General features: G+C 31.8%; 1 protein-coding gene across 1 annotated transcript; it reads left to right on the forward strand.

The window, feature by feature from the left end:
- Nucleotides 1-7959: 7959 nt before the first annotated feature.
- On the forward strand, nucleotides 7960-11146 carry LOC114191937 (ACT domain-containing protein ACR10-like). The gene is made up of 6 exons (XM_028081391.1): nucleotides 7960-8337; nucleotides 8427-8645; nucleotides 9141-9246; nucleotides 9526-9862; nucleotides 10126-10410; nucleotides 10728-11146. Exons 1-6 carry the CDS (start codon nucleotides 8184-8186, stop codon nucleotides 10863-10865), a joined length of 1239 nt encoding a protein of 412 aa, XP_027937192.1. The 5' UTR covers nucleotides 7960-8183; the 3' UTR covers nucleotides 10866-11146.
- Nucleotides 11147-16556: the final 5410 nt, after the last annotated feature.

Raw genomic sequence — 16556 nt, forward strand, 5'->3', positions numbered from 1 at the left:
CTCTTTCATTACGAATAAATTATATAATTTTATAATTAAAAACTACATTGTAAAATTGTTAACATATGTATTTTATGAATATAAATATATTATCTATAACATCAATAGAAGGAAAAGAAACTGTAAGATTTCATTTAATAGAAAATACTATTAAAATAAAACATCACATGCTTGAATATACGAGTAAACCAGAAAAAAAATTACAGGATTAATCATTATAGTTATCTAAAGATTTAATTATAAAAAATGTCTAAGGGCACAAAACAACCTTTAAAAAAACTATGAACATAAAAAACATAGAGTTCTCAAAAGGATGTTAAAAGAAAAGGATTGATCTATAAAATCTACTCTAAAATCTACTCTAAACAATAGCATCTCCCTCTACCTGATCAGGATAAACAGGTGTCTCCTCATCTGCTCACACCAAATTTTAATGATCATTGCAAAAGAAAAAACAAACAAGAAAAATATAAGCACAATGAGAAGGGAAAGCTAGTGAAAATAAAATGACCAAATAATAATCAAGTCACTTTAAACACAATCAACATGTATTACTAAACATAGAATGAAATCAGATTCACTAGAAACTTGCACTTATGATGGCCTCTACTGCTCTACAGATCCAACTAAGGTCATTATCTTGCCTTAGACTAGGACCTTCTACTAGTCTCACCACATGAACCATTTTATGCGAGTCTGAATGATCATTAGAGCGTAAAGATGTAACCTTACTTGAATCCATAAATCATTACATACACTAGATTACCACCAAAGAAATTTCCCCATGAAACTCTCACATATTTCATATGTTATCTCAGAATAACTCATATCCCATGCTAAATACATCAAGTCAAGTCTCAAAATACCATACCATTCATGCATAGTTTTATACATCTTTACTGCTCTGCAGATCCAACTAAGGTCATTATCTTGCCTTAGACTAGGACCTTCTGCTAGTCTCACCACATGAACCATTTTATGCGAGTCTGAATGATCATTAGAGCGTAAAGATGTAACCTTACTTGAATCCATAAATCATTACATACACTAGATTACCACCAAAGAAATTTCCCCATGAAACTCTCACATATTTCATATGTTATCTCAGAATAACTCATATCCCATGCTAAATACATCAAGTCAAGTCTCAAAATACCACACCATTCATGCATAGTTTTATACATCATGTTTTTAAAATTAACTCAATCAATCACAAGTAAAAAGAATAAGGAATTAAAATTTTACAGCATTCTCGCTTGAGTTAGAAATTATCGCTTGAGCGACAAAGGTTCTCGCTTAAAGAACAACGACTCTCGCTTAAGCTAAAGATTCTCCCTTGAGCTAAAATTAAGCAAAAGTAATTCCAATGATTTTCTCGCCTAAGCTAAAGATTCTCGATTAAGCGACAAGGACTCTCACTTGAGCTAAAATTTGAATAAAGAGCAAAGTGGAATTCTGGCTATTTTCGCTTGAGCTAAATTTCTCTCGCTTGAGCGATAGGATCTCTCGCTTAAGCTAAAATAAGAGATTTTCACATGTTGTCAACATGCAAAACCATAAAACATAAACCACCACAATTCACATGCACTCATCAATTCAAACACATTAAAACACGATTAATGACCAAGATAAGCAATTTATTTTGAAATTTCAACCAAACCTACCTTCCCTTACCTCAAACATGTACTAAACTTGATAAGAAGAAAACCCCAAGAGTGTGTTTGGATAGAGTATTTTAATGAAGTAATTCATTTTTTTGAAGAATTTAGATTTCTTTGTAATGAAATGCTTTGTTTGGATAGAGAAATTAAAAAGCATTTCAAATGCAAGCATTTTTTTGAAGGATTTTAATTAGCTAAATTAGTAGAAATTCAAATACCCTAAAATAGGTGGAATTTGAAATTCTTCTCATTCAACCTCACATTCTAGACGATTCGAACGGGCATGACAACCCGGACGTGCCCGATGACACGGACGTGCTTGACGACCCGAACATGCCTGACGATCCGGACGGGCCCGATGACCTGGACAGGCCCGACGACCCGGACGTGCCCGATGACCCGGACGAGCCCAATGACCCGGACGAGCCCGACGACCTAGACGAACCCGATGACCCAAATAGGTTTGTGGACCCAAATAGGCCCGACGATCCACACAGGCCCGATGACCCGGACGGGCTTGACGACCTAGACAAGCCAGACAACTCGGACGAGCCTGACAACCTGGACGGGCCCGATGACCTAAACGAGCCGAATGACCCGGACGGGCCCTTCCCAATCATTGGGCCCGTACACCCAGACAGGCCCAACGACCGGATGGGACCGATGACTTGGACACGTCCAACGACCCGGACAGGCTCGACGACCCAGACGGGCCCGACGATCCGGACGGGCCCGACGACCCGAACGTAAACGATGACCCGGACAGGCCCGATTACCGGGACGGTCCCGACGATCCATATGGGCCCGACGACTCATATGGGCCAGACTATCCAGACGGGCCCGAGGACCCAGACGGACCCGAAGATTTGAAAGGGCCCGTATGAGTTGTCGGGCCCGTCTAGGTTATCGGGCCTGTCCTGGTCGTCGAACCCATCCGAGTCGTCGGGTTCGTACGGGTCCTTGGGCCCATTCTAGTCGTCAGACTCGTCCAGGTCTTCGGCCCCGTCTGGATTGTCGAACCTGTCCGGGTGTTCAGGCCCGTCAGGATATTCGGCCTCGTCCGGATTTTCGGGCTCGTTCAACTCGTCAGGCCCGTCCAGGTCGGTGGGTCTATCTTGATCGTCGGGCCTGTTCGGGTCGTCGGACCCGTCTGGAGCATTGGGCCAATGACCTAAACGGGTTGGACCGGGCCATATTGACGAACTTGACGGCACAATCGTGCAGTATGGGCTGTCAGGCCTATAGATCATCGGGTCACCCAGCCTGTCTAGGCTTCCTAGTCGGTCCAACTCAGGTGGGTCGCCAGGTCTAACCAATTAGGTTGCGTAGTTGGGTCTACCTAACCCATCTAGGTTGTCGAAGATGTTTCCAAATTTATCATGAACTCAAAACATAATTAAGCGTAAAATAAATATTGTTAAAATTAAATTTTATCTCACAATAAATTCAATTTTTTTTCCAAACAAGAAATTGAAATGTAAGGTATTTTAATTTCATTATCCAAACAAGTTATTTAAAAAATGAATTGAATTTAATTACAAGCAATTCAAATACAAAGCATTTTAATTTCTAAGCATTATTGAAATGCTCTATCCAAACACAAGGCATGGGAATTTGAGCAGCAAAACCCCCAATTCAACCTAGAGAATCCAAAACACATGAACACAAAAAGGGAATGATATTCTGATTAGAATTCAAGCAGAACAAAGCTCTCAGAAAAAAAGAAAGGGAAGGTTAGATCTTCAATTTACAAGGATTAAGAAATTGTTCGTTAGATTCGAAGAGGACTCCAGAGTGATATCAAATTTAGCCTCTGGTTTAGGAAAAGATGAAGATTCGGATGAGAAAAGAGGGGATTACGGCTGAGTGATGAGAGAAGAGTGAACTAGTATCGGGAGAAAGAAGAGGATTGTATTTTGTTAAAACGAAGGAAGTTGAATTTTAGTGTTAAAAGAAATGGGTTTTAAATTATTTCTTTTTATGTACACAAATTCTTACTAATTTTAAGTGATTTTTTAATTGACTTTTACTTTTAAATTTAATTGTTTTAAAAATTTAATTGTTTTCTTTTCCTTTTTTTTTAAATTTTGACCATATTTTAAATTAAAATAACTACCTATAATAAAATTATAAAAATTAGTTATGTATTTTTTATAATCATAATAATAATTTTATTGTTTTTTATTATCATAAAAAAAGACACTCGTAAAATAATTTATAGAAAATCAATTTATCTTTATTTTGTTGTTAATTAACTATAAAAATATAAAATTATACATAAATATAAATATAATAAGTAGTTCGATTTAGGTTTTAATTAGCAAACTAGACCAAACCGTCAAATAGAGAAAAAATATATTAAAATGAAAAAAATATCAAATTTTCAGTTTTTAGGTACCGGTGTGGTGCCCAGCGCTGCATCAGTAAAATCACACCCTTTTTTTTTCTATACTATGATGCTCAAATTAAATTTTCTAAAGATTTTCTACTTTAAATAAATCATAGTTTACGCTTTAAATAATCTGAGTTAGACAAACCTTTTTCAGTATTACAATGTGAAGAAAATCAAAGCATGCTCCATTTTTCAAAGTTATTCAACCAATTTCACAAATTTTCACATCCAATGCAACACATGTTAATGAATCCAAATTTACAAATTCTCATACCTAATAAGTATAACTACACAAAATTATACTGAAAATTAATTCAATTTATAGCACAAGAAAAAAAATTCCAGCTTCCCTTTACTTGAGGTCGGACCCTATAATTCTACAAATTATCCCTCCATAGTCCCCTCATTTGGAAATTCTATCTACACAAAAAAAAAAAACTCATACCAATTATCTAACCTTACTACAAGAATCACAAACACACAAAGACCAGATAAAAGAAGATGGAACCACATGCAGCCTGCAAAGTTGACATGCATGAATAAAACAAATCAATTTTCTAAAAAAAAGAGGTAAAAGAAGAACGTACTCTAATTGATATTTTAATCGGATGGATGAGTAGAGTTCTCTACCATAAGCTCAGAGGTGGTCTTTAATTGAAAAACATAGGAGAGATGGGTGATAGAGCTTATAGAGAAGTCAAAGAAGATATATCATAAATGTTTCTAAAGAGATGAAAAAGATTTCTATCTAAGCTTTGTATAATAAAAAACCTATTTATAGTTTACCCTTTTATTAATAAAATATACACATATCATTTTATTAAACCTTCTGTAGTTTTATAAATACCTATTTTCTAAGTCTTAATATTCTTCCCAACACAAAAAAAATTTTGTCTCCAAACTTTTACTCACCAAGAAACAAGTGAGGGTATGAGCTCTTCATATCTTCTTCTACCTCCTATGTAGAATCATTTGATCTAGCATCCACAAAACCTTAACCATATTGATAACCTTAACGTGAAGTCCGTAACAAAAGTTATGACCATTTGAGGTTTTTAATCACCAAATCTTGACAACTCTAAATTTGTGACCAATATGTCAGGTGTAAACATTATATTTGAATACAACCTACTACAAGTTACTAAAAAGAAACTTGAGTCAACAATCATTTTCTAGCTAATTTTAATAATTTTACAAAACCAGGATTTAATATTTAAAGTGAATGAAAATACCAACTTTAATACAAAATGTAATCGAAAAAAATGAAAGCTCGAGTCAAATGAAATTGCATAAAAATGAATTTTTTATTTTTTGAAATCCATAGTAAAAAGTTTTAAATCCTAAATAATTGTGGTAGATGTAATATATTAAAGCTAAATAAAATTGGGAAAGTAAATAACGACTTTAGGTGGAAGAGGACAACAATAACTACGATAACAAATCCTCTATTCTTTTATCATAATAATAAATTCTTCTTTGGATAAAGACCAACCAGCTTTTTATTATTTACTTTTAAAAAGGCTTTTAGTAAAATATTGTTTTATTTTAAAGGTTAAAATATTTTTTTTACCTCAATTTTGGTTAAGTTTTGTCAAATCAGTCTTAATTTTAGTTTTGTATTCAAATAGGTCCCAATTTTCGTCAATTTTGTTTAATTGAGTCCTTTTTTGCTAATACCGTTTAAATCATTAACGACCATGAATAATGACCACCACATGTCACTTCGTGGTTTTTTTGAATTTTTGAATTTTTTAAATTTTGTTAAATATCTTTATGTCAACCTAGTAGCATGTCACGTGTCAAAGTCAATATTCTATATTCAATTTGGTCCCTATATTTGTTATTTTTGTTTAATTTAGTCCCAATTTTGTCCTATCGAAGATGTGACCAAATTTAATTTTTATATCAAAGTTATAATAATGTGAATTTTAATATATTATATAAAAATATTTAATAAAAAATGTAAATTTTAATATAAAAATTAAATTTGGTTTCAATTTGGAGAGGGACCAAATTGGTTCATGTTAACAAAAATTGGGACTAAATTAAACAAAAATAAAAAATATAGGAACCAAATTGAATATAGAATATTGACTTTGACACGTGGCATGCTGTTGGATTGACATGTGGACATTTAAAAAGAATTAAAGAAAAATTTAAAAAAATCAAAAAAATAAAATAAAAATTCAAAAAAACCACGAAGTGACACATGACAATGTTCATGACTGTTAATGATTTAAACGGTGTTAGCAAAAAAGGATCCAATTCAACAAAATTAACGAAAATTGGGACCTATTTGAATACAAAACCAAAATTAGGACTCATTTGACAAAACTTGATGAAAATTGGAACAAAAGGATATTTTAACCTATTTTATACGAATCTTGTTAAACTAATTACACCATTTTGAAAATTTCCCTTAAGTTTTATTTTAACTCTAGAGTTTCATTAGAATAATAATTTGATAGTTTTTTTTTTTGTTTTAATCTTTTATAATTTAAAAAAGGGTTAAATATGTTTTTGGTCCCTCAAGTTTCAGTGAAATTTGGAATTAGTTCCTCATCAAAATTTTTGACCAATTTAGTCCTTCATCTTTCAAAATGCATGAATTTAGTCATTTTAACCAAATTTTGTTAAGTTTGTCTGATGTTTCAAGCGCATTTCATGATAGTATTTAAATTATTTAGACTGTTTGACACATTTTTGCTTCAATGTTAATTTAAATACTATCATGAAATGTGCTTGAAACGTTAGATAAACTTAACAAAATTTGATTAAAATGACTAAATTCATGCATTTTGAAAGATGAATGACTAAATTGATATAAAGTTTTAATGATGGACTAATTCCAAAATTCACTGAAACTTGAGGGACCAAAAACATATTTAACCCTTTAAAAAATTATTTAGTCATATATTTACTTTTTATTTTCAAAATATCTTAAATTTTATATCATATATATTATATCAGATGAGATTTCTTACAAAATATGTTAAATTAAAATTTTGGCTTTACAACGTTGGGAATATAAACTCTTGACACTTTTAACCTGCCATCACTTATCTTGAATTTCGTATTTCACAATATTTATAAGAATGTGGATTGTCATTTACGTAAAAGAAAAAAACACACCTCTTTTTTTTTTGTCGGTCACAAGTATATTTTATTTATTTATTTATTTTTACGTTTAACAAATTACTCGAATACGTTAAATTTAAAATTGTTCATGTTAAAAAAGTTGAAATTGCTCATCCAAATTTATTTTTTCCAGCCACCAGTGTTTTGTTTTAGTCATGCTTAGAAGTTTAGGGTACGTTTGTTGTGCATTTTCTATTTTCTTTGATATTTGACAGTATAATCTACCGTGGTTCAAAATTCTTAAAAATATTAAAATATTAAATTTAAATTTAGTAATTCATTCGACAATTTTAAACACTTATTTATTATGGGTTTCATTAATTATTTGTACGAGTCAAGGGTATGTTTTAAAATAAAATTAGTTGTCATTCAGTGTTTGTTATAGGATTTTGTGTTAAATATTTTCTTGAAAGAAGTGATTTACGATGAAGAACAAATAACACTATCATATTACTAGTGAAAAGCATAGGGTGACCAGATAAATGTATAAGAACTCGATCGAATAAAAAAAATAATAAAACAAATATAATTATAGGTCTATATATTAATTAATTAAGACTGAACTATTAATTAAGTCTTTTACTATACTAAAACGTGATCATATTTTAAATTATACTAATTTAATAAAAAGATCACGTTAAATTTATTCAATAAATATTTGATATTAATTAAATTAATTATAAATATAAGAATCTGAAGTGTAAATATGATATTTACATTCATAAACTTTTTAAACGTAATAAATAAGATTGAAAAAATTGTTACAAAATTTTGACCCAACGGTGATGATATTGAAAGGCTGCAGCGATAGCAGTAGCTGTAGTGCAGAACTGGCATTCGTCTCGTTTTCGGGATATGTTGGTGGCTCCTAACTTCTCCACAATGATTCTTCAACACCACCAACCGCAGAGACAGCCTTAAACACTTCGACACACATAAAACTTTTGGTCTCATCCTTCTAAATCCACAACAACAACAACCAGATTTCTACTATGGGCATACTCTACGACGACGTGGTGATCATAAGCCAACCACAAAAAGACGGCGACCCAACTGTTCTCACTGTCAATTGCCCTGACAAAACTGGTCTGGGATGTGATTTGTGCCGTATCATACTTTTCTTTGGTCTCAACATACTCAGAGGAGGTACCCATCTAATAAAAATCTCTTTTTTTATTTTTTTAATTTCAACTTCAACTGATTCTTTTTTAATTTTTTGATGTTGTGGAATGAAGATGTTTCAACGGATGGAAAATGGTGCTACATAGTTTTCTGGGTGGTTGGGAAACACAAGACGAGGTGGAGTTTGCTGAAGACGAGGCTGATTGAGGCATGTCCTTCTTGCTCCTCGGCTTCTGGAATCTCTTATTATCGATCTGAGTTGCAGCCCTCCAAGCCCCCTGATGTCTTTCTTTTGAATTTTTGCTGTCATGACCGGAAAGGGCTTTTGCATGGTAATTTTCGGAATTTAAGTCATGAGTTTTTTTGCACTCTACATGTATGATGTATTGCTTTTTGATGATTGAGCAATTGGACGCTTTGGGATTGTTTCTGTTGTTTCTGTTGATAATCTTTATTGTTTCTGTTGAAAAGCCTGTTTTTAAACTGCCGTACTGATTCATGATATTGCAAGATATTGTAGAGAAATGTGTTGTGGTGTGTTTTCAATTGTGGTTGTGATGCCGTTTTGGTGAGTCCATGGTCGAAATTGCAAATGCACACCGTTATTTAACTCCTTGCGTATTAAGATCAAGAACCAACACTTTGGGGCTTCATTTTATGATAAGGCCATAGGTTGATGTTATTCTGATTCTAAAGCTTCATTGTGCACTTACTATTCATTGATTGGAAGTTATTTTTGTTTTTTTTTAAATTGTTATTTTGACATTGATGTTTTGTGGAACTGGTAGACAGAGCAAAATGACTGAATGTGTTTATAATGGTAGCAGATGTTACTGAGGTTCTTTGTGAGTTAGAACTTACTATAAAGAAAGTGAAGGTATCTACTACACCTGATGGCAAAGTGATGGATCTGTTTTTCATCACAGATACCAGGTTTTCATTTTATATTTGCTTTCCTCTAGCTGTTCGTTGATTTCTGTTGAAACTTCTTGATCTATTTGTTAAGACTGCAGTGTGCAAATTACTTTTGCCATTTTGAACGAAATTAACATACATGGTTTGGAGATGAAAAGGAAATTAATCACTTGAACTCCAATTTCCCAATGTTTTTTATATGAGAATGAAAGTTTATTTGATGATATGTCCCATTTGATGAAAATTTCATTTTCATCCCCTTTGAGAGTTTATTCCTTAATCTTGCATCCATATCAGAGAACTTCTACACACAAAGAAGAGAAAGGACGAAACAATTGAACATCTAACAGAGATTTTGGGGGATGCCATCATTTCTATTGACATAGATTTGGTTGGCCCAGAAATTACAGCTTGTACCCAGGCATCTCCATTACTTCCAACTGCAATCACAGAAGATGCCTTTGATTTGGAATTGCCCGATTCGGCTCGGGGAGGAACTCTGAGGTCAGATTATGTTTCTGTAATGATGGACAATACGCTTAGTCCTGCTCACACCCTTGTCCAAATTATGTGCCAAGATCACAAAGGTCTACTTTATGACATCATGAGAACTCTGAAAGACTACAACATTCAGGTACAGAAATTTGAAATCTTTATAATACTACAATTCTTAGAGTTGATTTTATGCTGCTATAAATTGATTTGTCAGCAGACACTAGACTCCATTTCATCTTGAATTTGTAGCTTTTGTACTCATATTACCAAAAAATGAAATTTCACTTTCTTCCTACTGAGGCTATTTGCCTTTGTTTTTCTACGCTTCATGAACACTGGCATACATATACTTGATCATCTTTAGCATCCTAAGGGGTACAACCTTATTTTTCCTTCAACCAGATTTCTTATGGGCGTTTCACTACAAAACCTAGAGGGAAATGTGAGATTGACTTGTTCATCATGCAAGCAGATGGCAAAAAGATTGTTGACCCACACAAGCAGAATTCATTGTCATCACGCCTTAGAATGGAACTATTTCGACCACTCAGAGTAACCATTGTGAGTAGGGGCCCGGATACCGAGCTTCTGGTCGCAAATCCGGTGGAGTTATCTGGCAAGGGCCGGCCTCTTGTTTTCTATGATATCACTCTTGCACTCAAAATGCTAGGCATTTGCATCTTTTCGGTAATCACTGATCTTAACACACATCCTACTGTTTAGAGAACTCATAATTTGAATTTCCTCCATGTCATAACTTCCCACTTTCTTGAATCATGTTCTTTGCTCACAAACGGTTGGAGATAAATCAAACTATAGTTTATAGAATATAAGTGGGGACAGACCTTATCTTAATACAAAACCGGCTTAGTAAATTGAGGTTTGTCCCTACTTATATATTATAACTTGGTTTTATTTTTGGCTGAGATGTGATATCCGACACAAGCAGACACTTCAGTTTTACTAGATTTCACATACTTTCATGTGGTTCATTATCATAACAGGCTAAAGTTGGAAGACACGTAATTGGAGATCGTGAGTGGGAGGTTTATAGAGTCTTGCTTGATGAAGGGGAGGGGCTATCTTTTCCAAAGAACAAGATTGAGGAGGGAGTTTGGAAAATGGTGATGGGTTGGGAGTAACCCATGGTTGCCATATTCTGATTGCATCCTTTGGATTAGATCATCCTCTCTACCTGTGTACAGATAGCTGTGTCTAATATGTTGTTGTTAGGAGTAATTGTGAAATATGTCGTATGCTAAAGTGGTTTTGCCACCATACTTTTGAGTTTTTCTATAATTCTAACTTATTGTATATAAATGAAAAGGCAGAAACAAGTAGAAGACTTTGGAGAAGGGAGTTTTGCTGAGGGTTTTTAATTATAAATGAAAATTAAATGTAACATTTTAAGGTGATTATTATACCTGTCCTTGTAATAAATCTCTAACCTTAACATAGTTTTAAATATTAATTACCCAAATCACATTCAAATTTGAAGATATATTATTGAAGAAATAAGTGATTGAATTAGTTGAAATGTTGATAAGGTGTCCCTACAAGCAAGATATCAATTAAAGAAAGGAAATTAGGATTTTTTTTTTCTCTAATTTGAAAATCTTAAATTTATGATAATTCATTATTTTCTTGCTTTATATACAACGACTCTTAAGTATCGTTTGCCAACGGATATTGGTAATTGGATGCTGCAAACTTGCAACTATTTTCTTGTTCAAGATATAATTAATGAACATTAAATTTTATAAAAATTTATAGTTAAACCGTAACATAATTTATTTGAATTAATGTTAACAAAAATTAAAATATAATTAGATGTAAAAAAAGTTAATTAATAGAAAATAGAATATTATTTGTTTGTTAATTTAAGTTTTATTTTTTCATTTAGTAATATTTTAAGTTTTAGTAATATTAAAATTTAACTATTTTATTCTTTAATTAATTTTTAACTTTTTTTTTGTGTGTAACAAATAAATTATCAATTGAAGATGTATAACACTCACAAGCATTTATATTCTCAAAACAAAGTAAAATTGTATCAATAATTATTGGGTCTTGCTAACCATTAGTTTTATTTTATTTAAAAGACAAAAATGTCCATAAATATTTCTCTAATAAAATTAAAAAATAATTAAATAATAAAATAATTATATTTTAGTGTTGTTAAAAATTTAAATATAATTAATCATAAAAAGTTTAAATTAATAGAAAAACCAATCTAAAATAGTGTTAAACATTAACAAAGTTTACAAAAAAAAAATAAAAAAATAAAGTATCAATTTAAAATTTCATTGGATTTATAAAATGCTTATTTCGATTGTTTAGAGATTTCAAAGAATATTTTTGTTTTTATAAAATCTGTTATATGCATTTATATTATTTTAATTAATGAAATTAATTATTCTAACTTTCAATATAAAAATAATATAACTAATGTACATTAATTATTCTTTAACTAGTGCGGTAAGAGCAAGGGTTAGTCTTCTTCATAATTATTAAGGTTAGAATTCATTTAATGTCACAATTAACTATGAACTTTTACAAAATTCGATATTCATTAATTAGACTTTGAATCCATAACACTGGTTAGCATTCTCTTTCCTAATTTTCAAGGAACCTTTGTAAAATTCGATATTCATTAATTAGACTTTGAATCCATAACATTGGTTAGCATTCTCTTTCCTAATTTTCAAGGAACCTTTTTGATTAAAAGTAGGTTGGTGTACCTTAAACTGTTTATAAATAATTAAATATTGTGGTAAAATTTTATATAAACTCATTCATATAATTTAGGAAAACTTATGAAAGTAAGGTAATTAATCGAAATGGACACTTTTTAAAAAAGACTTAATTACTCGGATGATCCCAACTTTGGTAGGAATATGTCAATTTGGTCCCGCTTTTAAGAAAATTTTAATTTCATCACAACTTTTGAAAAAATGCCTCAATTAGGTTTCTTTAAAAAAAATTACTAACGACATTAACAATGTACCATGTGTAAATCTGTGAATTTGTTTTAAATTTTTAAAAATTTTAAAATTGTTTACAAAAGATTTTGTTGTCACTTACTTGTCAGGTCCATGGTGTGACAGATGACACTGTTAGTGTCACGTGACAAGACAATGTCATGTGTCGGTGCCACTGCCAAGTATCTTGATTTCAACTTAGTCCATATATATGTCTCTTTGATTCATTTTAGTCCATACTTTTATTTTTTTGGTTCAATTTAGTCCTATTTTTTTTTTCAAAATAGAGTAATATTGTCTCTCTCCAATTTGAGACCAAATTTATTATTTGTATAAACGTTATACTAATATTTTTTTATTAAAAATGACTTTTTAACATATTACATTATTGTGTATTATAAACTCATGTTTTCTTAATCACCCAACTTTTTTTCAAGATTAAACAATATTGTATCTCTCCATTTTGAGATCAAATTTATTATTTATATAAATGTTATAATAATATTTTTTTATTAAAAATTAATTTTTAACATATTATATTATTGTATATTATTAACTCATGTTTTGTTATTCATTACTTTTTTTTTCAAAATAGAACAATATTGTCTCTCTCCAATTTGAGACCAAATTTATTATTTGTATGAATGTTATACTAATATTTTTTTTATTAAAAATGACTTTTTAACATATTACATTATGTATATTATTAACCCATATTTTGTTAATAATTTCATTTACCACTCAATTTTAATATAATATCAACACAAAATTTTGTAAAAATATTTAGACATAATTAATTTTAATCTTATGAAAAAAATGGATTAAAAAAACAAATTTCAATTATTAAAAAAAATTGGGACAAAATTAAATCAAAGTGACATTAGTAGGGATTAAATTGAATAATATATATATATATATATATACATATATATATATATATACATATATATATATATATATATATATATATATATATATGGATTAATTTGAAATCAAACATTTCATAATGGCAGTGACACGTGGCATTGTCCTGCCACGTGGAACTAATAATGCCATGTGTCATACCAAGGATATGACACGTGGAAACAAATTTTTTTGCAAAAGAACAATTTAAAAATTTTAAAAAAATTAAAAAAAATCACATATTAATACATGACATGTCGTTAACATGTTAGTAATTTTTTTTAAAAATGACCTAATTGAGATAATTTTTCAAAAGTTAGGACGCAATTGAAACTTTTTTATAAGCGGAGACTAAATTGACACACCCCTACCAAAGTGAGGATCATCCGAGTAATTAAGCCTTTAAAAACTTACTTATATAAATAAGTTGTGTTCGTATGATACAACTTCATTATTAAAAAATTGTATTACCTAAACATGATTTTGCTTATGTGAAGTAATGTTTGATCAACACAATTATTCTATTGGTACCAGAGTTGTGGTAAAAAACCTTGAATTTTTTTTATCAACTTAACAAAATGGATGTTGGAGAATCCATACATAAGAATAACTAACCTACCACCATGTTTTCAAATGCAGGGTTTCAGGTTGTGAACAAGTGTGACTACATTATGTGACTAGGGATTTTAGGGACACTGAATGTGAACCACAAACTTTTAATTTTCAAAAGGGTAGAGTGAAGAAGTTAAGGTTAAATTTCAAAACTCATAAGGTCATTTTTGTCATTTCAAATATTTGAGGGGGAGTAGGTTGAAATTTGAGGGGGTGCGAGAAGCTATTGCCTACTTCCAATCCATTTAAATGGATTTATCTCACATCCAAATCTATATTTTTGGATTTTAAATCAAACCTTCTTAATTGGATTTGGAGTGGGTTTAGATTGGATCACTTTTTGGATTTTGAGAATCCAAAATTAAGGTGCGTCTAAGTTGACTTAAGGTGGTTAAGGATCAGGTCGAACCAAGTCAACCTAGGGTCAAGGTCGAGCATAATCGACCTAGGTAAAGTCGAGTCTACCCAAGCTAAAGATTAATCCGAGTCGTGTCGGGTTGAAGAATCAAGTTAAGTTGGTCTAGATTGAAAGTCAAGATGTGTTTGTCTAGGCTAAAGATTGAGATAAGTCGACCAAAGCTAAAGATCTAGACAAGTGAGCCATGACTGTAAGACAAGCGAAGTTGGTATAGGTCGTAGTTCAAGCGGAGATGTCTTGGATCAAAGTTCAAGTCGAATCAGATCGGGTTGAAGGTTGAGCCAAATAGGTTGGCAGAAGGTTAAGTCGAGTCGACCTAGGCCGAAATTTGACCGAGTTAGCCCAAGTCAAATTTTAATAGAGTTAGCTTTGGCCAATTGTCCACTAAGTCAGCCTAAGCTAAAGGTTGATCGAGTCAAATCCCAAAAAAAGGTCGACTAAGTTGGTGTAAGGTCCTCGATGTCTAATTCTACGCTCTTAATCTTTCGAAAGCGAGTCATAGATGCATGGAGTAAATGTGTGTTGTAGTGGTTTTCTTGTATGTATGGTGATATGTATGCTTGTTGCTTTATAATTGTATATGTCATTATGATTGTGTATATGTAGGTATGTCATTCTTCAAGTTATCTTACCATTTATTTTTTTGTGGTGTTTGTTTTATCTTACCATTTCTAGTGGATGCAACACTGTGCTGGTGCCCAAAGCTCTTTATGTGTGGTTCTATGACTAGAAAGAAAATACCCTTTGAAAAAATTAGAAGAGGAAGGAGATGTGTAGTGATATTAGAGCTTTTTTGGGTGAAGGAGATGTTAGATGCCATGTTGTGCATGAAAAATAACCCAATACTTTCTATACTAGTTCTGGTTTTAACCGGTATAAAAATTGAAAACTTTATATACCCTTTGTAATCTATATAGATTCTGAAATTGACATAAATATTTTTTTATAGATTCTGAAATCAGCATAAATATTTTTTTTAACCAGTTTACTGATAGATAATTATTAAGGCTTTGTTCCTCTTAAAACTTTTATGTATTACCTTACCAACTGTTCCTGCAGAGAATAAACAAGATAAGTTAGGCACAAGCGTCACCTTACCCATGTAGTCCGCTATCTCCTCAGTTGGTCTCTTCCTGGTTGGTACATATCGGTTTGGACCCAGGAGGGGTGACCTGCAGAAGGGACTCTGAAGCTCAAGTGAGTCAAAACTCTCAAAAAGTCAAATCAGTGATTAATGAATGCGTACCTTTAATTACTGGGGTCCACGCGTATTTATAGAGCATTAATGATGTCTGGTTCTCCCGTGGGCCGGGCCTTGACTTGGGCTCTAGCTTGGGCTGTGAATGGGCCTGGGCCCTAACCCAGGCCGTTAAGGCCTATTGAACGCAAGGGCTTTCATTTTACTAAGTCTTCAAGCGCGGTCTGATCCGTTTACTTCTTGACTTGTCGGATGTCGTCCTCGGTCGTATACTGTCCTAGGTTGTCCGCTTTGTTGTTACTTTAGCCTTTATTCAGTTATGAGTATGAATCTATGCTGGCCCAAGTCGTGTACTTGGGTTGTTTCTGGCATATATGTGAGAGTTGTCATTTATATGGTTAAGTTGACCAGGTCCAGTACACCAACTTTTTGTAAAATTTTAAATACGGTAAAGGACGAAATGAAATGCACATGAGTATGACATTTTGTTTTGCTCTTGATATCTAATATATATACAAGTGTTATACGATACACTTGATTCCGTTTAAACTAGATGCATTGTTGAACTGTGGCTAAATACCTTATTAAGGTAACACTGGTTCCGGAGTGTTACATGAGCCTTTTAGAGTTTTTTGATATTATATGTATTAAATCATACTTTGTTGCTTTTCAAATCATTGTTATCTACTATTTATTATTAATTAATGCTCTTTTCAAATTT

Source organism: Vigna unguiculata, chromosome 7 (genome assembly GCF_004118075.2).
Source record: "Vigna unguiculata cultivar IT97K-499-35 chromosome 7, ASM411807v1, whole genome shotgun sequence".
In the NCBI taxonomy this organism is placed as follows: Eukaryota; Viridiplantae; Streptophyta; class Magnoliopsida; order Fabales; family Fabaceae; genus Vigna; species Vigna unguiculata.

Coding starts and splice junctions, on each gene's coding strand:
- LOC114191937 (XM_028081391.1), top strand. CDS start 8,184: ATGGGCATACTCTACGACGACGTGGTGATCATAAGCCAACCACAAAAA. Junction 8,646..9,140: donor CCGGAAAGGGCTTTTGCATG/GTAATTTTCGGA, acceptor TAATGGTAGCAG/ATGTTACTGAGGTTCTTTGT. Junction 10,411..10,727: donor TAGGCATTTGCATCTTTTCG/GTAATCACTGAT, acceptor TTATCATAACAG/GCTAAAGTTGGAAGACACGT.